This window comes from Dermacentor andersoni, chromosome 3 (genome assembly GCF_023375885.2).
Source record: "Dermacentor andersoni chromosome 3, qqDerAnde1_hic_scaffold, whole genome shotgun sequence".
Lineage (NCBI taxonomy): Eukaryota > Metazoa > Arthropoda > Arachnida > Ixodida > Ixodidae > Dermacentor > Dermacentor andersoni.
Window position 1 is genome coordinate 23,955,437 of NC_092816.1, and position 27,916 is coordinate 23,983,352.

General features: G+C 42.3%; 1 protein-coding gene across 1 annotated transcript in view; it reads right to left on the reverse strand.

Annotated features, from left to right (window-relative positions):
- Positions 1-1,013: 1,013 nt before the first annotated feature.
- The window catches only part of LOC126518811 (protein neuralized-like), a 40,041-nt gene continuing 13,138 nt past the window's right edge, over positions 1,014-27,916 (reverse strand). Inside the window, exons 6-11 of the mRNA XM_050168550.3 lie at positions 27,533-27,630; positions 25,856-26,013; positions 23,183-23,472; positions 18,931-19,050; positions 12,226-12,315; positions 1,014-9,697 (exon numbers count right to left, since the gene is read on the reverse strand). Coding sequence (XP_050024507.1) covers positions 9,519-9,697; positions 12,226-12,315; positions 18,931-19,050; positions 23,183-23,472; positions 25,856-26,013; positions 27,533-27,630 — 935 coding nt within the window. The 3' untranslated portion in view covers positions 1,014-9,518. The remainder of the gene's footprint in view (positions 9,698-12,225; positions 12,316-18,930; positions 19,051-23,182; positions 23,473-25,855; positions 26,014-27,532; positions 27,631-27,916) is intronic.

Here is a 27,916-nt window from a genome sequence, read left to right on the forward strand (position 1 = left end):
GTATTACAATATCATGTGTAACACTGCAGTCGCTAGACACAGGGTGTCGTAAAATTGAGCTGCTGGTGGTTAATGCAATGCATGTGCGCTTTAGCATGGTATTCGCTTGATGGAAGGTAGTGGTCATTATCCTTACAAGTAAACAGCATAATAAGGCTGGCTTTCAATATATAAATTTTGCCCCATTCTCATGCATGTAATCATGCAAAACAATCCTTGTGCTACAATGCTACATATGGGAAAAAAATATGTGTGAAGCCACAAGGCAATCCTGTCACTGCGCTGTTACTTATAGTGGTCTGCCTTGTTTAACCAAACTTAGCAACTATCTTGTATTCGACTGATAATCGAAAAAAAAAAGAAGCGAAAGTATGTATGCTTACAAGTGGTGAAGTAGAGTAACAATAAACAGCTACTTCAACTTCATTGTACAGGAATACAGGCATTCTTCTAGCCAGTGCAAGAATGGCAAAAAGTTGAATTGCACAACAGCAGTGCCAACAGAATAGGCTGAATGCAAGCCGAACGCCAACAAAAAGCACCACGAGTGTACCGGAGCAGAAACTGCGTTTCACGCCGATTTCACATATAGTAGGAAAGTTTAGAGTGTTTTGTGCAAGAAGTGGCATTGGAGCACAATATATAATCAGATCACTGCAGTCAGCACGTTTCATTACCACAGTATGTGTCATTACCAAACAATTGGCCCAAATCTCGCAGTGAATTGCCGCCGAGCCTCCAGTCATACCAACACGCTGATGGTGCTGCCACTTGTAGCCTGGTCTCACAGCCAATAGTGGTCGTTTCATTCATTGAGCATTGTACAGCCAAAGCATAAGGCACTGCTTGTTCTCTTCATTTTGGCTCGGCGCTATGGGCACATGTCAGTTATGATAGTGCTAGTTTAATGGTGTAGCTCTTTTGCTTTTATATGTGTGAGAGTTAATGTGTGCTTACGAAGCAAAGCAGATGAGATAATAATGGCTGCACTACTTATCAGGACACAGCGAAAATTTACGCTTTATAAAACTGTCTTTATTCTGGCTGACTGCACAAAAGCAAATTGCAGAGAAGCGCAGTAAGGGCTAACTGCTCCAGCGTGAAAGTCACCAGTCCTTGCATATTGAAAGCACACCACAGAATAAACAATTTTCTAATGTTTGGCAACAGAGAGCCCAAAAGATTAAAGAACATAAAAATGAGCAAGTTTAGGTCATTTTCAAACTGCACGATAACTAGCTTCAACTCGCAGGGCTTGAGGGAACATTCAAGCACAAACTACTTTGCATCACATTGTGAAATATGTATATTTTATAAGAACTCAGTATAATGATATGCAAGTTTCAAGTGTGAGGAAAGATTCTGTGTACTCAATGCGTGCAGCAGCAAAAGATCTAAGACATGCAGTGCATGAACAATGATTCAGAATAGACAAGGACAATGGATCAAAATACAGAATAAAGCTTGCACACAGCAAAAGAATACGTACCTTTTGATTCATATGTATAACAGCCAAAATCACTGTTAGAACCTTGCAGGAGATAAGTACACCATCAAAGTGGCCTGATTTACTATGTACTGCCAATTACAGACGAAACCTTTAGAAGAAAACATGAAATCAAATCACATTGCCCCAAAGGTTCCTGTATTCTGTTCATATTTGGACAGCAGTAGAATCCTTTCTAAACGTTTACAGCTGGGGGGAATGCATTTTGTAGCTTTAATAGTTTGAGGTTGTAAATAAGCAACAGTGTGTTGTGGATATGCTATACATGTAGAGCAATACTGCTCCTTTAGTGCCGTAGCAAAGCACATAACCCTCCTTAGACCATACAAAGCTAAGTTCATTTAGAAACTTACAAGCCATGTGTCCAAGCCTGGTTTCCTGCCTGTATTACAATAAAAAGAAGGCTAAGTGGTCAATACAAAAGACATTTGTTGAGTCTTGTGTACACTGCCTGAACACATGCACAGTGACTGTTGAACATTAGTTTCTTAGACAGAGCTATCATAGAAGTGTTACACTACCAGTAGTTCATTGCTTGGTGGCTTCAGCAGGCACAAGCATTTGATGAGGAGGATGTGCTATGAGAAGCCTCAGCACAGGTCCCCGACAATCACTTGTCATATGAGAGCTCAGGATCAGGCAGGCTCATGAGGACTTCATTAAGGAAGCCAGGCCATTTCAGAAGCAGCAACTTATGGCACAGCTGGTGAAAAGATTGTAGCTATGCCAGAAGGTCCCCAAAGTAAATCCTGCAAGTCACACATTTGAACACAAAGGCCCCACTTGCATATATATGCAATCTTTAGTGCAGAATTCTCAGCATGTAATGACTATGCAACCTATAAAACTGTGCATGCTCATGAGAGGTGAAAGAGAAAGAAACTTCCCTCTTCCCTTTTCCCGCTCCTGAAACATCAGCTTAGCAATACATGCTTTGTAAGAACATATGACAGACTAAAAGGCACAGTGGGCCACTAGAAAGTGGAAATGAAGAATGTGAAATAATGACCTCTCACAACCCAAGAGCATTGCACTGGGCGACCACTGAATCTAGTTGCAGACTTGCACCACGAGTTATTTAACGCAAGTATTGAAGACAGTATGACGTTTCTTTTAACACTTCTCAAATAACAACCGCCATTTGTACAGAACTGAGGCTTCTTAGGGCTGTTACACATTTAGGAAGTTGTGTTTTTGAAGTTTCACAATTTTGCACGAAGAGAAAAAAAAAATGAACACAAACACAGATACACAACTTCCTCAAAATGCCACATGAAGCTCAGCAATTTTTGCATTCCAAGTAATGGCATGTTGATAGACGACCAATGATCCGACGGTAATCCTGGCTAAAGCCAGTTCACTGTGTATACCAACTAATCTGGATAATAAACAGCACGCATTTCAGCAATTAAGGTGACATCTTACTGCACAAATGGATGACCGCTTACAGGTATCATAGCAAGAATATGTTGGGCTTCACCTCGTTGCTGCTTCACGTGATCAATCTAGTGAACGCTGGATGATGCACAATTAGCATCAAAAGTTAATGGGGCAGGGTGCCTACAAAAAAAGCTGAATAGCAGCAAATACTTGCAGTTGCAGAGCTTGTGGTGAGCACACTGGTCTATTTTTCAACAAGCTGCACAGCCTAACTCCATGAAAATTTCAGCTTATCACAGGAGCCATGCCACAAACTTTTCATGCCTGTAGTACATCAACCTGGCAATTTGTCAAGAGTGATTAACAACTACCAGTGAAGACTAAACTGCACGGCATGTGAGGGAAAAAAATTAGGTCAAGGGTTCCTGCACTGTGCTGGCAATCTTGACAAATATCACTAGCTGTCGCAGCACCTTTTGTGAATAGGTCAAATTAGCAAAGATGTGCACTCCCTTTAACTGCAAATCTCTGCGTGCCCATATCGCACCTTGGTACAAAACAAATGGATTTTCAGAATAACAAATTACCAATGTATAAAGATGTACAAATATGTCTGCCTTGAGTGTCTCTTCACTCTAATACTGTTAGTAATTTCTTTGGATAACCTACATGTAAATGAGCAGTTTATGCTGATCTGACAGTGTGCTGAAGGAACCTGAAATGTTTTAATAACTTGAGCATGATATGCTTCCAAAAGTGGAAATCTCTTCTTTTTTGCTTGCTGTTTGAACACACCAGCATTAGGACAAAACAAAAGTTCACAATGAAGAAAGGAAACTTGGGACACACCAAGCAGGGACATATCACAGACAATACAACAACAAAATAGAAAGACTTTGCACATTGCATGAACACACAGAGTAAACACCGATATATGCAAAGACAATCATGATAGTCCCAAATAAACCGTAAATATGAGTTGCAGAACCACTAACCATTCAGTGCTCAAAGAAAATTGCAATTACTAATGAAAATATCTAAACAATGCTCACAGAAAAAAAAAAATGGTGGAGCAAACAGCAACACAAGAACTACTTTTCACAAGCTTTCCAACACCTTCTAGTCCACGTTTCAGCAAAACTATAGCCAAGCACGGGCAGACCTATAGCCGAAGGTCAGGAGACAGCCTTCTAGCCAGTGTAAACGCAAGAAAGTAACCCATGAACTTTACTTTTAGTTTATATATTCCACCAAAATAAATTGACGAGCTGGACTTTTAATGTATATAGAAAGTTACCAGCCGAGACATGACAGGTGCTTCCCGATGCTTCAATGGAAAAGTGATCTGAAAAGAGTATATTTATATTCTTAAAAGGCCCTACAACACTATTTCGGAGAGATGTGGAATTTGTCTGCTATCAAGTGCATCACGTCATGAATCCTTCGTAGCAAGATGTTTCTGGATGTGCTTTGCACGAGGGGAGTTACTGGCAATCGCATTCTGTACCTAACAGGCCTTCTTCAACTACTCACTTTCGATGTTCCTACTGTGCTCAAAGTTAAGTCACTGTGTCAATGAGTAGCGATGTTTGTTAAGTCACGTGTAAACCGGTATATCGTGCTTGCTCAATTGTCCGCCAAAGTCGTGATCAGTTAACCCGCGAGATCATCGAAGCAAAACTGATTGACAGGTATGGGGACACTTGTGTGTCGAAACAGTCTATCGCCCTTTCCAATAAGGAGCTATCCTTCGTGCATAGAGATAAGAATTTTCTGTGGAGGCGCGCACGTGAAGTGCCACAGATTTTGCTATATGTGCGGTTGCTTTCCTCAAAATAAAACGCTGTTGTAATCTGTGTTTGTGTGTCTTAGCCTCTTCTCTGTCCTCGTCTTGCGTGCAAAAAGCTGCGTTCGTGTTCTACCAACGTGCCCAAACAGTCACTTTAGTGGCTACTCCACCCATCATCATGATGAGCTTTGATGGCCATCGAAGTTGATTCACCGCAGAGCCTAACTTTGGAGGCCAGAGGCATAACGTTAAAGGGACACTAAAGGGCAACAGAATTAAGAGTTAGGGAATGGGTGCCAAAGAAAGGTAAGCGCAGCCAAGGACGCCAGAGAATTAGGTGGTGTGACAAGGAAATTTGCAAGCATAACTTGCAATCAGCAAGATAGGGGTAATTGGAGACTGCTGGAAGAAGCCTTTGTCCTGCAGAGGACATAGAAATGTTCACTGCAGGACCAAGGAATTTTATCATCATCCGCTGATGATAAAAGGGCAACACTGAATCATCTGATACAAGTAAACGATTCTTTAAAGATGGTGTTGTCATTCATTTGGCAGAAAGAGGTACAAAATGAAAGCAAACTTTCTCGTTAACTATCGCAGCAAAACTTCAGCTCTGGCACGTCAGTGGGAGACCAATTTATTTTATGAATTCATATTGCAACCACACACTGACGATTTTAGCAGATTTAGATTTTAATGTATCCTGGCCGGTTTGGCGCTAAAAAGGTGCTAGGTTTATTCACTGGTTCTTTTAAAATGCAACGTAGTCCTTCTTTATCGTAAACAATTTACTAGACATGTGTACACACCAGCAATATCCATCACATCACGGTGATCTGGTGAAGGACCTTAGGGTGGTGTCACCAGTAGTCGTCCAGTTAGTCTTTTTTTTGATCCCCAGTAATGCCAAAGACTCAGCTTGCTGGTTTTTGCACGATTCAAGATAGAACAGTGCAACTGTTTCACAAGGACAAAGTTGAAGAACAGACAAGCACAAGCACCAGCTTTTATGATGGAGTTTTAAGGTAGATGCTTGTTCGTGTCTGTGCTTTGGTTTTGTCCTTGTCAAAAAGACAGTGTGACACTTCGAATCTGGCTTATCAAGCTTTCTCTCATGGTAAGAGTGGCTGTCTTTCTGTTGAGGAATAGTAAGGTACTAATGGAGATTAAGCTAACATTCCTGATTCTTTAACATCTGCCAGCGGAGGGTGAAAGCACCTTATCAGTCATGACATCTTTGTTGTCTTCTGAAAGAAATTTTCATGTAAAAAAATATCTGACCATAGCCATAATGTTCATTTCTGCTTCACAAGAAGTTGAAGGAATTTTAACAAGTTAAAGGAAAAGGCAGACAGTCTTGAGCAAACTCATAGGCTCCCTGCTGAGTCTACAGGAATAGTACTTTGCTCAGGTGTTCTTGGGAGCAATGTTCAGCAACTATGCGAATTTAATTAGCATGTTCAAAACATGCTGCAGGGCCCCGTTAGGCTTGCTCCATGCAAGCAATATGATTAAGATACCGTGAGTATTATTTTTACAATTCCAGTGACTGCATAAACTGAAAATGAGTTTATTTGCTTTTCCAAAAGAAAGCTCATAATGACGGCTCTACCTTCTTGTCTGTCGGAACCCTTGAACAAATGCAACACTTTGAAAATGAAAAGTTATGAACATGGTATGTGTGCTGGTGCAAGGAAGGAAAAGAATCTCAAAGGATCAACTTCTTTTAACAACTTACAAGCTAGGGCAGCTCATTGAGCGGTAAATTTTTTTTTGCTAAAGTAAGCAATATCTTTACTGTACAGTTATGTTCCCGTCCATCTGTGCTAAGTTAAAGGGACTGTGGGAGTCGTCAAGCCGTGTTGTGCCTTTTAGTTTACGGCCCTCAACATGTGTATTACTCGGCTTTTGACATTGATATGATGCGATTTGGACTAATTCAACTTGACAATTGCAAAAGGAGCATCACAAGTAAACACCATGTAACTGAGAATAACAAGGCCAAGCTTGTGCATCTAGACATTGTGCCCAAAATGTGGCACGGATGATTATGGTATGATGGAATGTCCTAGATGGGCTCTTTTGTGCAGGAAAAGTTTGAAAAGCATGCCAGGCTGACATCATGCCTGCACACTTTCGTATGCAATGTGATCGTTGTTTTAGTTGGTGAATTATTCAACGAGTACCAAGAAAACACTCCTGACATCTATAGCATCAAGGTAACCTAATAAAAAGCTTTATGGAGATGTTTTAAAACCTACTGTTGGTTTCTGCAACTTTCTAGCATACCAAGACTCTGCTTGTAATAAAGCCAACCTGTTTGCATTTCTAGGAGTGTTATAATCAAGGTTAGTTTAACATTTTTCTAACATTCATAATATGACAAACATATGCAAATAGATGCAGTAAAACCTCATTAACACATAGTTGGCTGGGAACATGAATTAGGCACACACTAAGCGATCTAATAATTAACAGACAATGGCAGATGAGTGGCTATAGACTTACTGGCCAGAAAATAACTATTTATGTCTTATTGTCCCAAACACACATGCAGAACTGTTTTATTTGCGAACAGGCAGCAAAAAATTTGCGATTTTCACTTGCCGCCGCGGCAGCTTGAACTAGAAGTTCTTTAATGTGCATGTCAACCTAGCACACTGGTGTTTCTTCTCTGTGCACCCTTCAGAATGTGACTGGCAAGGTTGGGTTTCGAATCAAGACCTCACAACCAGCAGCAAAACACCATATCCCCAAAGCCTTTGCACCAGCTAGAATGCAGTTCTTTTTTTCCTTTGAGAGTCTGCGAATGTCTCATTAGAGAAAGTGCAATTGAATGTTTTAGCCGTACAAAGCGAAGGAATACAGATTTTTCACTGAAATGAGAGACAGGCAATGAATCTTTATAACAGATTCTGGGTCTGATGTGCATATTTCATTGGTTCTAATGAAAGAAGTACCAGATATGACAATACAATGCAAGCTAAATTTAGAACAAAGAAAACAAAACAAAATTGTAACAAGGCAGACTTTTATCACTTATTTACTTATGCAGTATAACATTACTAGCTTGAGTGTGGAGTTATTAAAACAGGCATGGATATGGTAGCAACACAGCAATACTGAAAGCTAAAGGTATACCAATTACAGGTTTCACTTATACTGAAAGCTTGAGTAGAGGGTCTTTCTAGAGCCGATGCAATCAGATGCCTTGTACTATAAACTTGCTCTTTTGAATGAACACTCAAACCATAATGTTTTTAAAAAGGGGGAGTAGATCATGAACTGTCATCGATAGGATACAGCAAAGGACACACTTCAGTGCCCTCACTTCCTAGAGCTAAAGTGTGCAATCAACATCTAATAAATTATAACCAATTCTTTCTGTTACGTCACCCTTAATCTACCAAACCAAATATACAGTGCTATTGTATTTCCTATCCTTTTCAAGCACTTTACTGTGCTTGTGAAATTTCATTTTGTAAAATACACCTATACGTTTTTCTTGGCATAATAGAGCCGTGGTGATTCCATGCTCACAAACAACTAAACTTGGCATCCATCATTCCTGCTGAATGCAATGGCAGAGCCTTGAAATGCAGGACCCTTTGCTAGACAATTTGAAACACCCATAAGTCGTGAAGGATGCTGTTTGCAATTAATTTGACATCCTAATGTGGGAGCGGTCTGCTTCGGGCTAGGAAATTAGCGCGACCATCCATCCATCTCTACCGAGGGGCACTTGCATCGGCTCATCCAGTAGCACAGCAGGAGTACAAATAACAGAGTAAAGGAGAGCATAGCGAATTATAGCAGGAAATTCATTAAAAGCACTCATTACTACTTTGAACGACACAATGCAACGCTTTAATAAACATGTCCAAATGATAGCAACAATTTAATGAGTGTCCCCCAACTATCTATACTGAAAACACAAGGAGTAAAAGCAACCATTATGTCACTGGCTCCAGTGAGAATTCCAGTTGAAGGTAAAGAGCACTCGAGTTATCAAGTGAAACAAGAAGAAACTTTACAACACATTTGAGACAATTTAATGCGCCATTAAGAACTTGCGCCTATTTATAGTCGGGGACTTTAGTAATCGTTACGAGAGCACACCATCGAGAAACTATACTATGCGTTGCTTCAAATCATAGAGTGCATACTGTCAGTACTGCCATTCTATGGCTTTGTTCGTGGCTTCAGACGCAACAACCAGAGTGCGATACTGTAAATGGAGCAGCAGCGATTCATGCACTCTTCGGAGGCATTCATTTAGCCACTAATCGTGCCTCTACACAACCTTTATGATACAGTAAGCAAGAGCAACTTAAATTTGTTGTCTGCACAAGGTACACTCGTTCAAAAATATTTCGCTTTGTCCAGAAGCACACTTCTGTCCACAACAGATATCTCCGACATTTTTACAATGCAGTTCTCAGTAACATGCAGCCCAGCTGAATATTTGTATCGTTGACACTAAAGGCTGGAACATAGTGGGCACAGAGTGCTGAGAAATGAATGCACGAGTGAATTGCTGTTATAGTTGCGTGACAGAAGTGCACTTAGGAAAACTGAAAATTTAGTTACAGTATAATCTAAACATGAGCCCCATGCTGTGCAGGTCTGCTTGTGAAGAACATGCACAGCTATTTCCAGGGCTTTCTTTTTCATTCAGTTTATCTTCTTCACAGGCTGTAACGCTTGAAAAATTCCGTGAAGAAGAAACACTTAGCCATGCTTCTTCTGAAGCAGCGCATTTGCTTCACGCCCTCCCCCGCAACTCACTGTTGGCCAAGTGCTATATAGGCAGTCAGGTGACTATCATCAGCTAGCCATCACTCAGGCTTTGTAAATGCGGATGACATTGACTATACGCTGTCGGCAGACGGGGCACTGAGGGTCACGGCTTTGCAGTAGCTTCAGGCCACAGTCGTGGCATGTGAGCGAGTGGCCACAGTTTATGAGCACACTCTCAATTGAGTTCTCGAAGCATATCCGGCAATCAGTGTCAGGTTCCTCTGCACAGAAGAAAATGCAAAAGAAGAGACTGGTCAAATACATGGACTTATGGAATTTTCTCCGAAAAAAGTTTGCAGAGAAAAGGTCAAAGCAACTTCACACTTCAAACCTTCAAAAGAGAACACCGCCTTTCACAATTGGCAAGGTTCACTACTCATTGTGATAGCAATTATATGGACACTCCAGGTGAATTTTTGCCGACGCGTTGCGGATATATTTGAGTACAGTTAAAGCTCGACAAAATGCAATTGGTAAAGTCGGCAATTTGCATTGTTATATTAAAATTCGATCTCTTATACAACTAAGTGCAGTTGCCGATGAATTTTTCTTACATGGAAGGGGCTGCAAAATTTTCCAAATCATTGGCCAATTGGACAAATACAAGTTTGAGGGAAAAAAAAATTATAGTTTTGTTGAAATTGAGAGTCGGAGACGAAAGGTATGGCTTGATACCGTGTTGACAATATCTTAACATCAGCAGTATGAAGCGAAGCCAGCCACATTTTCGCATCCACTCCGTGCCCGTGTTTATCTGCCTTTTGCTTCAACGCACCTCTGAAACTCGAGATTATGCAACCTCCAGCACTAAATGCGTGGGAAGACAGTGCATGATGTCACGCCATCTCAGCTTGCCTAGTCTTTGCACATGTGGCAGACTACCTCTATAACAGGGTTTATGAGCTGCGTATGCATGCAGACATGACCGGGCTAAAGTGATGCATGTTTAGCTGCCCCCCACTTTAATAGGGCAACTCAGTTGGACTCCACAATAAATTCTTGGACTGTGGCGCAAACGTCCCTGCAGTTGAATCAGCGTAGAAGCCTCAAATAAAAGAGTAAAAGTGAAATGCTAAACCTTGTTATTACTGTCAATGCTTTGTGCTTTGGGCAAAGCTGCCACTTTTCCTCCTTTAATATAAATGGGAAATGTATGCAAATAAGCTTTAGCAGGCGAGCCATGCTAAGCTGGTAATCTGACTGGGTTAGCTTCATATCTTAACACAGACAAATTGTCAAGCAAGGAATGTTAACGAGGCATAGATAGCCAAAACATTTTAGCCAAGACATATTTATAGCCAAAACCAATATTTAGGCTGCTGTTTGCATTGACCAGTGCCACAAAGAAATGGTGCCACTACCCACGTCACCACAATTTGCAGCTGTTTTAAGAACATATGTACAGTAGAAATGTGTTGATATAATCTCATTTCTTATGATTTCCCGGCACGAATTTTTGTGATTGAGAACTAATTAAAATGACCTAATACATTTACACAACATTCTTCACCAGTTTTTCACGTTCCCGGAAAACAAGATTTTTCGGCACCAATGCTCAGTACATGCCTAAACTGCAACCATATGTGTGTCAACAATGTCAAAAAGAAAAGACGTGAGGTAAGCGTGACCGAGAGCAGTAGGTGCCCGCTACGGCAGCTTCCCTGCAGCCCTTGGCGCCGATGTCACATGAAAGTGTGGGCACGCACTCAGTTTTCCCTTCCGCGGTACCAGCAAACTTCCTCGCAGGTCGTTGCACGTCGTATTCACAGATGTCACTGCCAACCCGATATCGATAATCATCTTCACCTATCTGTTTCACAGTGCGTGTGGCGTAGTGCCACTGGAAGCGTAATGCATGCCTTTATAGGTGATAACCCAAACGTGCCGTTGTTCCCTGCAGCAGGTGGTGTGAAGTGAGCATCGTGTTTCACTCTTCTTACAATAATATTTACATTCATAGCGTAATCGAACTGTGTAGGTGAGCACACTCAAGAAAACTGTATGGTTGTGTACCCGTGAAAAAAAGGAAAAAAAAAAAAAAGAAACGTGGGATAAGCTTTCACTGATCTTCATCTTATCGCCAACTTCTTGAGTCTCAAAAAAAAAAAAAAAAAAAAAAAAGAAAAAAAAAAGAAAGAAAGAAAAGTAAACGGAAACACATGCACTGTGGGACTCTTCGTATGATGCGCAGCCCTACGAGCAATAAACGAGCGAGTAACAGGCGGTCGCCCTTTGAGCGATTAGTAACGACATAGCCATCAGTTTTGCGAGCAGAAGAAGCCGAAACCGTCCGTGGAACAAAACCCAAACTAACCGCCGCCTGCCCACGCGTGTGCCAATGCACAAGCGGTAGTATATAGATGCGTCGTAGCAAACAAGCTAGCTCTAAAACAAACCATGCAATGAAAAGTGAGACCAGGGAGGCGCAAGAAAAAATTCGGTGTATTCCCACATAGTGGCAGCACATGCCATGAAAGAAAGAGTTAGGAAATTGGCGCGCTATTTAAATGCACAGACGGTGCCGTAAATATACGGCATTGACCAGTTTGGACTTGTTTAAGGTGCCGTATATTTAAGTCACTGACCCTGAAAGGGTTAAATATATTGTTGTCAATATCAGAAGTTAATGAATATTGAATATATAAGAAAGCTATTTTCCTGTCGAACATAACTTCCTTATAACGAGGTTCAACAGCATCATGCCATTATGGCTAGAATACCAGAAGCAATATTATTCAGTCGTCCTCACCAATGGATGGTGTCGTTTTTGTGGTGCTGTTCTCTACCTTGGGCTCCGGGCTTTGCTCACTCTCGGCCACAGGCAGTCCCCGCTTGCTCCCTGCACGTTTGTTAAGTTCCTGTAATATTTTCTACACACACATGAAAAACACACAAAACTAAAGAAGCACTGGATGCGAGCCACTTTTTCAGCAAGCGGACTCCTAGAAATTTACTAACGCCACACTTTACCAACTCGCATTGCAAAGACGCAAGTCCTCCACGAAACCAACATCACAGATTGGTCAGCACCTTCACTACATTGCAGCATATCTTTGCTTTCACATGTGACCATTCAGAAGTGGCCTAACAGAAGGTGGATTTGGGAGCTTTAATGTACAGTCGTACCTCAATAGAATGAACATGAGCATAACAAAGTAAACAAATATATTTTTGAAAAGTATGGTCTCTTGTACAAGTTCGGGGCTGCATATTAGGTCTAGGAGAGTGTTATGAAATGGCCTGTATTGCTGCTTTTATGGATTACAATGGGTTATAGATGTTGACCTACATTTATTGTAAATAAATGCCAAGTCGGAAATGTCACGTCAGTACTTCCACGCCATGGATGATGTGGGTTCGTCTGCGCATATCTGTGATGAGCTCAACGCATCAATGATACCTTTCATTCTCTTACGGTTTTCACTTTCTTGTCGGCAATTGAGCTCCAACTTTCACATGAGCCCTACACCTCATACTTCAAGGATGTCCTGGCTCTGTGACATTGTGCAAACAGGGGTACGATGGAAGTCGAATGTGTTTACATCTGCTAAAAGAACTGACTCTGTCGTATTCAATGCCTTAGTTGTACGAAATCCAGCTACTGTCCAAGACGTTACATCCACAAGCCAGCACATAGATGAGTGGAACTCTCCATCTTCACCAAGACAGCAACAATCCTCGCGTTACCTCTCACTTTGATTTATGTGCTCTTATCCGCACCATAAGCTGCAAAAAAATTTAACGTGCAAGAATTGAGGTGTTCTTCTGCGTCTTGCATCCCACTCCTAACCTTCAGCTTGTGCTACATCATAATATTTGGGGTTTGAAATCTTGAAACTGCACAGTGGGCCATAAGCAATGAAATAGTGGAGAACTCCAGATTATTTTTGACGACCTGGGGTTCTTTTAGGGAGATGCGCCTTAGAGAAAATGTTTTTTTTTATTAATAAAGCTAACTGGATGAAATTTATGCAGAATATAGTGTTTAATCTAGGGGTGTGCAAATATTGAATATCACCAAATCGAATAGTGAGCGTTCGAATAATTTGATTCGCAAATAGAATATTAACTGTTTGATTTCTCGAACGTTCAATATATTTGGTGTAGAGATCCGCACAGTGCCCCACGTCGCGTGCGCAGTACAGCCCTGTGCGCTCGATGCCGCCCAAGCGAGCGTTTCACTTCATTTTTGCTGCGAAAGGACCGCCAAGTGAGCCGCTGATGAGTCACCCTGGCTGATGCACTAGCGGACTTTGTCACTGTGAATGCTCCCCGATGTCTGCCCGATGGAGGATTGCACATGCAGTGCACGAACACCACAATTCGCAGAACGGTACTGCCTTGGCCGAGGCCACCTCCGTCGGTACAAGGTTCAACCAGGTAGGCAGGACTGATTGGAATGATAGTGCAACACAGGTGGAGGGAACAGCAACATTAGCAGCGTGTATCTCATAAAGCAAAGATTGGGTCGATTAACCACCGACAGGCACACAGTTCGTGTTGGATAAGTTGCTTGCAGTCCGTTACCATCTCGGCCAGTGGCAGATTGTCATCACGGCCAAACTCACAGCAGGCACTCACAACAGCCCGGTGCACTGTCCTGTAGTTGCTTTTCACTGTCTGCGTCCCTGGTGCTGTTTTATATTTACGGCCACACTGCCTAGCTTATTAGCCCTCATTGGCACTGCTTCATGGGACATAGATTTGCAGCAGCTGCAAGACACTCGGACAAGCGACAAAACGCCTCGCAAACAGGAGCACATCCAGGTGCCTACTTTTGGGGGCGGTGGTTCCTTAATGTGGTTGGGGAAGAAAGATTGCGATAGTAACCAGAAGTCTGTAACCATGATTTCCATGAGACCATGTAACCATGAGAAGTCTGGTCATGATTTGTTCTCAGTTGTATCCCTTAGTGCATTTCTTAACATCTTGCAGACAACCATGTCAGCAGTTTGAAAACAATTTGTTGATGTCAGTGGGCATGGTCAAACCTTGTAACAGCACTAAAAACTAAATACTGTAAGGAGCCAGAAAAGGGAAGTGCAAATCTCACTTCAACCTCTTCACTGCCCCCAAAAAATATGTAGGCAAGAAAAACAGAAACATTGTCAACATATAATTTAAGATGGCTTCGGAAGTGCAGAAAAGAAAAAAAAATTGTGAGAAAATTTTCATCTTCAAATGGTACAAATGAGCGTCCACAAATGTGGACATTAGTTGGGAGCATGGTAAAAATGAAAGGAACAATTTTACCCTTGCAGGCACAAGAAAACACTGCATTTCATGCACCAAACTTTCGACTTTGCTTTGCCATCTTTGTTCCTGCATCTCATTCCACTTCCAATTTTACAAAATACAAAATTCTGGGAAGTGGTCAAAACCATTTTCTCGTGTCACTGTCAGGTGGTTAAACTGGTCTGGCCTCTGGAGCTGCCGGTCTGCTTTTGTACCTTCATTCCCTGGCACCATTTCGATTTGGGTTAGACCTGGTTAAGGTTTTGACTACATCCTGCTTGAAAGACAGGAGAGACTGCACCTCTTTTTGTTGTAGGTGCAAAGCTGTTGGGTCGCGACAGTTGATAGACGTATGGGGTTTTATGGCAAAAGGGCCAGACATGGCCAAAGAGCACCATACACATGATGATGGGTATTCAATTATTCATTTATGAAATGGAGAAATGTGCTTGGAATGGTGGATGTAAATAGGCCTAAAATCAGTCGCTGTAAATTGCACAAAATATAGGAGTATTAAAATAATGACCATGACCAGAGGTGTGAACTATGAACATAAGTGTTTTGTTAAGCGCGGGCTACATGGAGCGAATTGTCACGGCGAACGCGGTGCGGCGAACAGGGGCGCGGCGGCAAGACGTCGAAGATGCGCTGCATAGCAATACATGAGGCGAACAGCGGGCGGACGCCGCCGCGAGTTCGCCGTGTTGGCCCCAGCGTTATCAGACTTAGCATACGCGTTGTAATAAATGATGAAACAAATATAAGCGCTGCTTAAGGTGGCATATACCGCTTTTATAACTGAAAAATACATCAACACTAGCGCAGACACCAACGTGGTTGCAGAAGACGAGAAAAGGCCCGCACGCGAAAAACCAGCATGCCTAGCGACCGGAACTCGCGCCTCCCGATTGGCTGTCGTCCGCCGCTGCGCGCTCGACGCTTCCGGCGGCCCGACGAAAATATTTGGACAGGCAGGTCGGCGGCGGCCGTCAAATTTTTGGACGCCGGCCGTCGGGCGTTCGCCGCCCAAGGAAGTTCGTCGCTCGGACGCCGGTTATTCGTTCCATGTATTCCGGGCTTTATGCAGGGATGACGTAATGAAACATGTAGGTGAATGTAGCACTATTGCCTCATCAATGCCTTTGGGTGCAGGGGCCTGAGACACGTGCTATACTTGATGTAATGAACGCAGCAGCAGCTTCTAGTGAGAGGCCACACTACGTAACTCTTGGACTGATAACGTGCAGTGTAAGAATGTAATCTAAAAAAATTTTAAACATATTTGGTGTTGAATAATGGAATTGTGCCAAGAGACTATGCTGGATGTAATGAGGTACGCTGTTGATATGCTAAAGGAAAGTGCTTTTTCCTATCAATTTCCGTTTCCCGACATTCCACAAGGACGTGGATGACGATCAGTCTTTCACCACATATACCACATGTACGAGGTTCAACACCAGTCAGCAAAAAGTTGCGTGTACCGTATGAGTGCCTTATTCTTATTTCACAGAACAGGTCATCGATTTCGCGTGATTTTATTATTTGTGGGGAAGTGCTTAAGAGTGGCTCAATTAAATGAAGTTTATTTGAGGTTTGGGCGTCCCACAAGCATTGCCAATAGTCTCTTAATTTTTTCCGAATGAAAGATTGCAAATCTATGGCGGAGACAGCTATGGAAGAGTTGAAATCTTTTGTGGCTGTGGATGTGGCGATTTCATCGGCAAGTATGTTACCCTCGACGCCTCTGTGTCCAGGCACCCAGCACATTATGACTTGTGGATTGCATGCATAAACAGCGCACAAGAATGTATAAAGATCAATAGATACAGAATTTTTTGTGGCCTCTCTAAAGCCTTGACAATGCCTAGAGAGCCGGCGAATATAATAGTCTTTTCTAGTTTTAATTGTTTGATGCGTTTCACAGCTTATAGTAGTGCACAGGCTTCAGCCGTAAATATACTTGTTTACGCATGCAGAATGTCAGACTCTGAGAAGGACAGATTGACTGCTGCATAAGACATGCCAGCTTGTGACTTTGATGTATTGGTGTAAAACTCCGGGCAGCAGTACTTTGACCGAAGCTCAAGGAAGTTCATTCAAACGTGCATATCAAGAGCACGCTTACTGACTTCAACAAACGACATGTCACATTCCACAAGCTGCCACTGCCACGGCGGTGACAGCTTCGCTGGAAGCATTAGATGGTGTTCTAGAAGTGGGACACACATTTCTTCATTGAAATTCCGAACACAAAGTGAGACGGGTTCCCTAGGGAGGCTGCGGGCGAATTATTAAAAAGTATGGCACAGGACACATCGTTTACAGTTGTGTAACAAGGATGTTCAGGATTCGAGTTTGCTTTTAGATAATATGTGAAGCTGGAATATGACTTCTGTAGACGAAGTGACCCCTCGTTTGATTCTACATAGAGGCTTTCAACAGGGCTTGCCCTGAAAGCACCAGTTGCAAAGCGGATGCCTAGATGGTACACAGGGTCTAGGATTTTTAGCACCGTTTGCATCGCAGAATGACGGATTATAGCACTATAGTCAAGGCAAGAGTGGACAAGGCTCTTGTACAAGTTCAGGAGGCATCTTCAATCACTACCTGATGTTGTGCACGACAGAACTTTTAAGAGGTTCATCGTCTTGAGGCATTTCGCTTTTAGATATTTAAGTTGGGGGATGAAGGTAAGCATATAGCCTAGATTTATTCCCAGCAATTTGTGTTCACTGCTCACAAATAGTTCCTCTCAACTGATCGAGAGATTTGGCATTGGTGTCACGCCTCTTTTGTTTGAAAAGAGTATACACATACTTTTTTGGGCGTTTATAATAAACCACACAATTTGTATAATGCAAGCTGCACCTGCATTCGCAGATACTTATTTTACATGGTTTGAAACCAATCTGCCCATCATCGACAAGGCGCGTGGAATGACTGTATACAGGGCCGTAGACTGTTGGTGCATCATGTAGTGTTGCTGAGCAGAATTTTTTTTTTTTTTTTACATTTAATGTGAAAAAAATTACAAGTTCGAAATGTCATGTCAGTACTCCTTTAACTCCTTTCATGCCATGGATGATCTGGGTTGGCAATTCCTAATTTTTCTTTTGTTTTCTTGTATGGTGCAGTTAATGTTCACTTGCAATGAGTTGAAGGCAACTTTGTAAATACTAAGTGCTTCAAATGTTGTCTACATTGTTATTTGTGAATGATTCTGCAGTAATGAATTTGGCCAATTTTGGTAAGATTTCAAGATAACAGCATGGCCAGGAAGGGGTTAAGTTGCACTGCAAGAGAGCAGCCTTGAAGGCAGTGATGACTAGAATGATAGAAGAAAAAAAGAATTTAAGAAAATCAAATTGTTTCTGGAGCATTGCTTTGTGCCTACTAAATAATATGCAAAACGTGCACTTTTCCTGCACAACTTGCGTGACCTAACCAAAATGGCAGAGCTTGCAAGGTGTCAATAGTATGTGGGCTGGTGACATCATTCCTGCCTCCCTTCATTGCCTGCACTGTTCAAGCTTGTAAACGCATGTTTCAGGTTAAATTGTGCTACTAGTGAGAACACGGCTATATATCTCTTAAGTCAACTTAGATTTATGAGAAAGCCTGCTAACGGAATTTTGCATATTGTCCACGGGCTACATAAAAAAATCCTAGACCTTGTGCACCATATTTAGGCATCCACTTTGCGACTGGTGCTTTCAGGACAAGCGCTCTAGAAAGCCTCTATGTAGAATCAAAGTTATTGAATGCGGCTATATTTGCAAAGGTTATATGTACAGATGTTCTCTTTCACCCTTCTTCCCAAGCAGTGTAATTGGCAAGAGTTGTGTACTAGAGCAGGTTTATGCACAAAACACAGCAAGCCTGGTATCTAGACGTGGTAGTATTTCTTTCTCATCCTTCATTTTGTACCTTCCTGTGGTTACAACATATTATATTTTCTCAAACTCAAAAATACTGGCTTAAAGCAATGTTCTGCGCGTTTGCTTTGTGCTTTGACATGCAACAGAGGCTACTTTCTATTCAGAGAGAGTGCAGGCCACGAGCTCTGCCCTTTTCTTTTCCTACTTGTTCTCCTTTACACTGCAAACAACCAAATTGAACAAATTGCGCATACATATGTAGATGACAAGCACGCAGGGTAGTTTTTTAGTACAGAATGAAAATTTTTGGAAAGATGAAAACAGAAAAGGTAAATACGTACCAACAAGCCTGAGCTTTGTTACCCGGCCTGCAATGTCGAAAAACGGAAAGAACTGCTGTGTGCCATCCACGTACATTATTGTTTTGAATGACCCATTGTTTTGCGAGTACTGAACCTTTCCTGCAAGCATAAAGAAAAAATTGAAGTGAACATTAGGCACCAAATTGTGCAGAATAGCATGCACACTTTTTCAAAAAGCTACAAGCAACTTCAGTGGTTCTGCAAACAGCGTGGAAAATGAATACCGAAACGAAATTGGGATTTGTGTGGCATACCAGCCACGAGCACAGTGATGTGCCAGAACTTGGTGCGTGGGAAATTCAATATTCTGAAGATGAATAGTCTGTGCACTCAATTTGTATGCAATGTGAGAATTCACTATTTATTTTTTAACACCAATTTTCATTTGAATATAAGAGAACTCTACAGAGAGAAAGTCAGGTGCAAGAGTGGACTGTTCCAAATTATTTTGCTGCAGGGGAGCTGCAGCTGCTCAGCAAACATACAAGGAAGCTAACTCCTCGATTTCATAATTTAGTAACGATATCTTGCCATTAGGCGACTTGCAGATTTGTTTTCGCTACTTAGGCAAAGCAATTTATCATCTGAACGATACTACTGCCTTAGCATTCCTTTAGAATGATGCGCTGTTCTGTAATATTACTCTGCTCTTTCACAAGCAATCTGATGTTATTGTCAGTGACATGGTGTGCCAGATACAAGCATCTTCTAGTCATTTCACATTTGCAAGCTACTCAGTTGCCCAGTTTAATGGTAAATGGCATTACTTTATTTGCATGATTCTAACGCGCCACAATTTGTAACGCGCAGCTATATTACCGCCCAAATATTAAAAAAAGTTACTTGGTGCCAATTCTACTGTGCACATCAAGTAATGAAACCCAAGTTAACACGTACCACGGTGAAACAATATTATGGAACATACAAAGGCACACCGGCATGCACATAGCTGAACCGTAGCGACTAGTCGCTATCGTAGTCTCACAGCATCTCCTTTTCACTGTCTACTGACCACAGAAAGTCATCCTCAGTTCCATTTAATGCATTATAAATGCCACACTTCTTGAAGGCTTGAGCACGACTGTCTGCAGCAAAGCATTCCACGCACCATGGACCCACCTTGCGATGTCTCCCGGCATCGCTTTCTTCAAACGACCCGTTCGACGGCAGTGTGGCTAGCTACCTTACATTGAGCTTTTTTTTTAGTAAGAATCTGTTCCTTCCTGGATTTTGAGTAGAATTAGTTACGAATGTAACGCGCATGCAAACTTGAACGCAACTTTTATTAAAAAAGAAGTGCAAGTTAGAATCGTGCAAATACGGTACATGTATCAAATACAATCAAACCTCGATATAACATGAATATATACTGAATCATTTTATATACAGTAACGAAGTAAATATAAAATTTGGTTGGTCATGCTTTATTTTAGTGGAGCATTCTCAACATCAAAATGAGGGATTCCACATGTCGTCGGTTATATAGAAGCAAATCTTTGTTACCATGTGTTTTAAGATATACATATTCTGGCAGAAAAAATGTGCAATAATGTCATATACCGTCACTGACCAATTTTTCAGGCGCCTGATTTTGCTGACCTGCATGTTTTTTTCTGACTTGCGGCACCACCGATGTACAACAATTTCGAACGCAGCACGATGTTTTGGGCATGAACGACACGCACAATGCAGCAAACATGATTGATGGCCAAGAACAAAGTTCCGCCATGTCAATTGGCAAGAAACCGCGACAGACTTCTGTGGCAGTGTTTGATACAGGAGCAGTACAGCCTTGCACATTAATTAAATTTCTAAGGGGGATGTTTGAACAATTCATTTAAACAATAATTAGGCATATTCAGGTCTTATATATGCGGCATCGACTGCTGTGTCAACAGAACCGTGCAGCCAGGCTGCAATGGAGAGTACGGTAAGAAAATTGAGAATATTTGGCCAAATTACAATATCCTTCATGTTCAAATGTAATGCAATGTGCATTCCTCAATACAGTCGAATCTTGTTAATTTGAACATGCTTAACTCCATCTTTCAGTTTATTCCAACTGACGCTGTGGTTCTGTCAAAGTTATGTGTATTCTAATGGGCGAAAATGCCCGATAATTTGAATGCACAAGCATTTGTGATGGATAATTCGAACCTACTGCGCTCTGACAATGCTCTCAGCAGCGTGTCGAATCATGCGGCGGTGGCTCCGACCAGCAGTCCTCCGACTCTGCCAAAGAGGAACAGCTTAGGAGAGAGCCCTCAACACCGCACACGAAAAAAAAAAAAAAAAGTGGTGTATATTTGTGTGCAGGCATGTGTAGCTGCGTATATAACCGATTATTTCTGTTAGTGACAGGTGTCCTTTACAGTTAACGACAGATTTTCCGAACTCCCAATTTTTCGCACATGCCCTATAATTCAGACACCTTTGCAGCACCACCATGTACTTACACCACTCAATGTATAAGAATGTAAGAAATTTTGGACGCAAAAAACCTTTGCCATCCGATTTTCCAGACTGCTTGCCATGATCACAGGTCCAAAACGGCATTAAACAAAGCTATCAACGCCGTCATTTTGATTATCTCGCCGCCTCGAGCCGCCGCTCTTGCATGCAGATCCGATGGCAGCTATAGCCATGACTGCAACAATGCTAGGTCTAGCTATTTCGACATTCGCTGCCAAATTTCTTGCTGTTCGGTTCCGTGTGTTTCATTGAAACAATTCTCCGCTATTATTATTGGTGCAGGCTCCACCTTTGTAACCCTCGCCAACGGCTTTGGAGCGCGGAAAGCATGGCACGCTGCATAATGCCGGTTCCTGAAAGTCAGCTTCGTCCAAATACAGCAGTGTTAAGCAGTGAAGCATACTAAAAGTTAAAAGAGGCAATTGTCACGGGAGATGGTATGTTTACTTTGAAGGGGCCCTAAAGGCAAATACTAAGTCGACGCGGACTGTTTAAATACCATTCCAGAACCTTGCAACATTGTTTCATGCCAAGAAAAGACTTGGTTTACAAGGAAATTGTATCTGAAGGGTCTGAATACCTTTATCGAAATTTGTGTCTCCCGCCGCCCAACCGAGGGAGCGGTGACATTGCATATGCCCTCACCGCCCTTTGCTGCCGTCGGTGAGTAAACGGCACCCGACAGACAACGACATCGCGCCGCGACAGAGCGGCGGATTCGCCACTGCAGCTGCTTTTTGCTCAAGTGGCATAGACCGTTCGTGCATCCCGCGAGATCCCATGGAAGTTGAATTCTGTGCTACTCGCAGTTTGTGCAAGTTTCTCGAGATAAAAAAATCAGTGCAGCACTTCGCGATCAGGAAAGTATTGAAACGTGAAAGCGTGGGTGGTGTAGAGTCGAACGAAAACGAAACCTTTCAACTGCCTGTGTCATTGTCAACGGAAACTTCAATGAGCTCTTTTTTCTATACATAAAATGGAACTGGACAAGTAGCTTTTATTTCATATTATAATACAATATGAGGATGTTTTCTGCAATGAGTAGTTGAGTACTAGTGACAGAATTTAGCTCAGGAGTGCTTTCATTATTGGGCAAGTGCTTGAATGTCCCAAGGGAGTCATGTCCTGCATTTACCTTGATTTCTAGATTATTAAGGCTCTGTCCATGATAATATTGACGCCTTAGAGATTCTCAAGCACTAAGCCATCACTTCAGTTTGATTTAGTATGTGCCTTTAGTGTCCATTTAATTACACACGCATGCGTGCACCTGCCGTCTCCTATCCCAGTACGAGCACCGATACACCTAATAAGTGTAGTGGCAGGCTTCAGGGCTATTTTGGACGTGTCTGTGGCGATTTGGGCCCTTGAAGGCAGTAAAAGGCACTCCTTTATTTTTTGGGACCATCCAATCTTTCGGACGTTTTTGCGGCCCTAGGGAGTCTGGAAAATCAGACGTTGACTGTAATTTGCAAATACTTCCAAATAAATCTTCTGGAACTTCCCACTCAAGTGTTAGCTGAGTACATGTGTGCTACTGCAGGCAAATCCTTCATTCAATTAGCTTCCTGTATTGCGAACAAATTTCAGGGCCCCTTCGAGTTCGAATTATCGAGATTCGACTGTACTGGCTGACTTAAAATTTACCAATATTACAGTGGGCATGTTACATCACTGGAGGTGATGTTGTACTGGCATGGGAATTCCCACAAGCACGCTAAACAATGCACTATTAAAGAATTGCCAGAGCTACACAAACCATCGTCCCCTGTGACAAAGGTGAGTTCATCGTTGAGTAAGCAGGGAATGTCTTTCTGGAAGACCCAGTACTCTGGTCGATCCAAAAGAGCATCCAGGTCGCTGGGGAGTTCAGAGGCAGCTTGCGCAAGGGTTGCCGGATCACATGTCGTCAGGCCAAAAGCCAGAGAACCAGACAGCGCTGGGTCTACGCCTACCACCTTGACCATAAGCCTCTCGTTTGGACAGAGCGTGCGTGAAGCAAACACAAACGCGTGCTGCTCGCTGAGGTCACAACGTTCTGCCAACAGTCTGTAAAGCAAAATATAGACAAACTGTAAGAGCAATCCTTAAGTCACCAACTGAAGTCCCTGATAAGCTCAGCTGCATATGGTTACGTGGTTGTGCAGCCAGGACCTTTGGCACAAGGCCAATTAATCTTAGCTTGCTGATTAATGTTAGGATTGAACCTTAGGTGTCTATTACCTGATGACTTTGCTGCAACTTCAAGCTACATCAGCTGATGCTGAAGAGTTCACACTCTTAATTTCTTTGCCCAAAACTAAGCAGACTATTTTGCACTAGGCAAAAATGGGAGACAAAGAAGCAGAACCAGGCCCTAACTGATAAAGGACTACAGTCACTGACGGATTTTTCAGACCGAAAATTAATACTTGAATATTCCGGACTTCATAAATGCATTGTCAGGGTTTTTATAAAGCTAATGCATTTTCACAACCGATTTTTCGGATAAATTTAGGCCCCAAGGTTTGATTTTCCAGATTAAATCGCTTGTTCCGAGCAACACTACCCAAGCTTGGGGGTCGCCATGTTGGATTTTCCGCCGCTGGCTTGGCCAGGCTGGGCTTCCAGTTGCCTGCTCTATAGCCTCCAAGATTGGGATGTGCACACTTTCAATAAAGAGCCTGCAACATTCTCTAGTGTCAGAGGCCATGCCTGCTCTTCTTTGGCTGACAAAACTCTTGGTCAGCACTATCATCCTAATCACTTAATATGGTATCCATATTTATTAACTTATTTATTTTAACTATTTGCACAAGGTGTGCGCACAAAGCAGGTGGGTCTCGGAGACGACGTCGCATCGTTATGTGTGTTCGTGCGGCTTTGAATTTGTGTGATCGGCACCACCTCGTGTGCCTTCACGAGAGCCAAGTGGTGCGAAGAAATGTGGCTCGTTTTTTTCTATCTCCATCAAGATCTCCGGCAATGAAGATTGCAGATTACCAATGCAGTGATGCTCTTTTCAGACTGTATATGGAGACTACGTCACTCTTGCGCAAATATAAGCAAATTTGATCACCTCCAAGCATGGTATGAGGCAGGGCCATCTCTTAAATATTTTTAAAGTTGCTCTAAGCCTAATAAATTTTATTTTTTTGAGTGAATGAGTTTTTCGGACGGTTAGATTTCTCCGACTATCTTTTCGCTCCATGAGAGGTCTGGAAAATCGGTCGGCGAGTATAATGGACTATAATCAGATACTTAAGTGTTTTCCAGCATTTATTTATTTATTTTTTTAATTGTGGGGTTTTACGTGCCAAAACCACTTTCTGATTATGAGGCATGCCGTAGTGGGGGACTCCGGAAATTTGGACCACCAGGGGTTCTTTAACGTGCACCTAAATCTAAGTACACGGGTGTTTTCGCATTTCGCCCCCATCGAAATGCGGCCGCCCTGGCAGGGATTCGATCCCGCGACCTCGTGCTCAGCAGCCTAACACCATAGCCACTGAGCAACCACAGCGGGTGGCATTTATTTGGCTACTGACATAAGACTTCACTGTGAATACTGAAGTATTACTCACTGTTATTTGCAGCCAGGTGAAGTAAAGGCTTTTACTAGCACTTTATTTTATATTGTAATTGATGTCTAACCTACAACTGCATATAACTGGCAAACATACTTTCTAATTAGTGAGCTTGCTCGTTTACAGACACCTGCCTCCTCCTCCAATGCCTTTCATGATAAAAATCACATAGTGGGATTAGCAGAACCTAAAGCAACACCTGTGCTATTATCTGCCTGACCAAAGGAGACGAGCTCACTTCATGAAATCCAACGAAAAAGGGCAGAGTGGGAATTAATAACCGATACATCAAAGGCAGCGAAGCTGTACAATCAAGTTCTCACATTCTTCAGAATGGGGTATGTTTGCTGGCTCATTGCTACTGCGTTTCGTGTACAGTCATGGCTGGCTGTTCACTATGACAGCTCCCACACAAACTGTGTTGCAGCACCACATTATGAGCTTTCCCTATGAAGCCTGCAATAAAGTTATCACAAAGAACAGCGAGCCACTAATACGCCCTAACCTAGCAGCAATGCTGCATTGCAGCACCAAGCCAACAGCTTTCATCGCCACAGCAGTACAAACTCCAATATTGAGTGGGTAAAATGAAAGCGAGAAAAACTTTTTTGGATTACTGGTTAATTTGAGTGAGGTATACGCACGGCAACTTTTATTTTATAATCATCGATAAACACATCTTAAAGCAATAATTCAGGACTCTGGCTGTTCTTTAACATTTTGCTATTACCCATGCCACTGCTCTTTGCATGAAAACAACTGTAACACTCCCCTTAACAGGTTCATTGCAAGAACAATCGTTGTGAAGTATGAATCTCGCTTGGTAGACTGCAGTGAAGTGCCAGGCGAGTCCCGTTGCTGCTCACCTGTCTGTTGGATCTAGCCTAGCGTTTGGGCCGAGCACATTGTGAAACACTAGTCGCTGCCAGGCGCTCGCACCAGTAGGAGCGTGCATGGTGATGGGACGGCGGTGAGGCGGAGACTGCAGAGGCGTGCCATCAAGCGACTCTGAACTGCATGATGCCTGCATATTACAGCAGATGAAAATAAGTATGGGGCAGTTTATTGAACATTGCTTTAGCACCACAAAATTCAAGAAAAGTCAAGCAGCAAGATACCTTTTAAGTGTGTTCTTACTGGCAAGTGGTCACTTAAATAACCAGAAAAGCACATTGCTTAGTAAAATGGTTACACATACATCGGCACAGTAGTGTTCTCATGTATATGAACAAAGTGTGAACATTTCTCAAGTTTGCAAGAAAAAATAAGACTGCTGTTTACCTAAATTCAAACAAGACAGACGCTCACAAGAAGATTGAGGCTTGAAGTGACCAAAAGTGGTTTGACAAGGAATGTCACTGTAGCCAATGCTTTAAAAAGGGGACCTGTATTCTTCAGAGTAGCCAATGTTTTGACAGGTAAACTTGTCAATACTTTGGCTACAGCAACTTTGGCTACAGTGGTTGAACCACTGTTCATCACTTGTTTACCTGAACACATAGCCAAAGGTAACCACAACACAATTCAATGTACTGAACCTTCACTTGGGATTTAACAGCACAATCTCATGGCATTAGAAATGAACTTATCTGGTGTATCTCGTTATTGGTGATATAATGCTCAAACATAATTTCCATTTTCATATTTATTAAATAGAATCTGCTTGGCACATTACTGACAAACATAAGCACATCATGGAGTGCATGTGCAGTATTGCCAAACATACACTGCGACAACATGCTCAACTTCTTGATACAAAAACTGCCACATTACAAATTAGGCCATGAACTCATCTGTGCCACTGCTTAGGTGGGTTATTGCTCCTCGAAAAGCAAGCAGCACATGTTTAAGGGTGAAATATACTGACGGCAAAGGAGAACTAAACGATACAAATGATTGCTTGATTAATTTTGACGTCCCCGAGCAACATGGGGATTACAGGAAACTGTAGTGGAGGCCTTGAAATTGCAAATTTTGACCACTTGGGATTTGAGCAGAAGAAACAGCATGATGAACAGGACAGAAAAAAGGGCCAGAAAATATCAGCAACTAACAGGCAAATTTCATTCTTTCAAGCAGCATATGTAGTATACCTCCTCAACAAGAAAAAAGAGAAAAGACAGAATGGGAGCATGTGCGGAAGTGATGAGATAAAATCACCCCGACAGGATTCAGATTTCCTTTAGAAGAAGTGAAATGAATGGGTAGCTGGGGATCCTTTAACAGGCCTGCAAAGCATGGTACACAAGCATTATTACATTACATTCTCAACAAAATGCGGATGCCTCAGCTGGGAAACAAATGTAGCCGCAGAACAGAATGCCATAACCAGAGAGTCCCAATAGCAGACAATGTGCAGGACAGCAGCACCACCACCTTCAGCAGTAGTGAGAAAAAGACTATAATAAATCAGTAAATGCAAGGGAAGTGTAAGTTCCATGCATTACAAAGACAGGTAGTGACAGCAAGCTAAGCGTTCCGTCACAGAGAGAAAAGTAGTGACAACAGGAACAAGCAACAGACTGATGAAATCCAAAAAGTACCTGAGTCACCACTGGAGCCGGTCCGGTTGTCTCCCTTGAACCATTGAACTCTTCCATCTGTCGAATCAGGTCCTCCACACCACCAGTTGTCAGGGTGACTGCAAAGCCCACTGAAAAGTGATTCTGGTGCACTACAGACACGAATGTGAATTCACATCAGCTGACCTTGTGAGCAGATCTTGCAACTCACACTAAGAAAGCTGAGATTATGGATGAAAGTGGTGGCCAATAAGCAGACAGTCCTCTCAAAATAAGCCTCCCCTAGCAATGAAATAGGGACTTTGTTGATCAATAATGTTTGATGTAGGGTCAATGTGGTCCCACTTCGAGCCAATATTGACTGCTTTCTGTGCTGCTTGGATAAATAGATGGCACAGTTCGTAC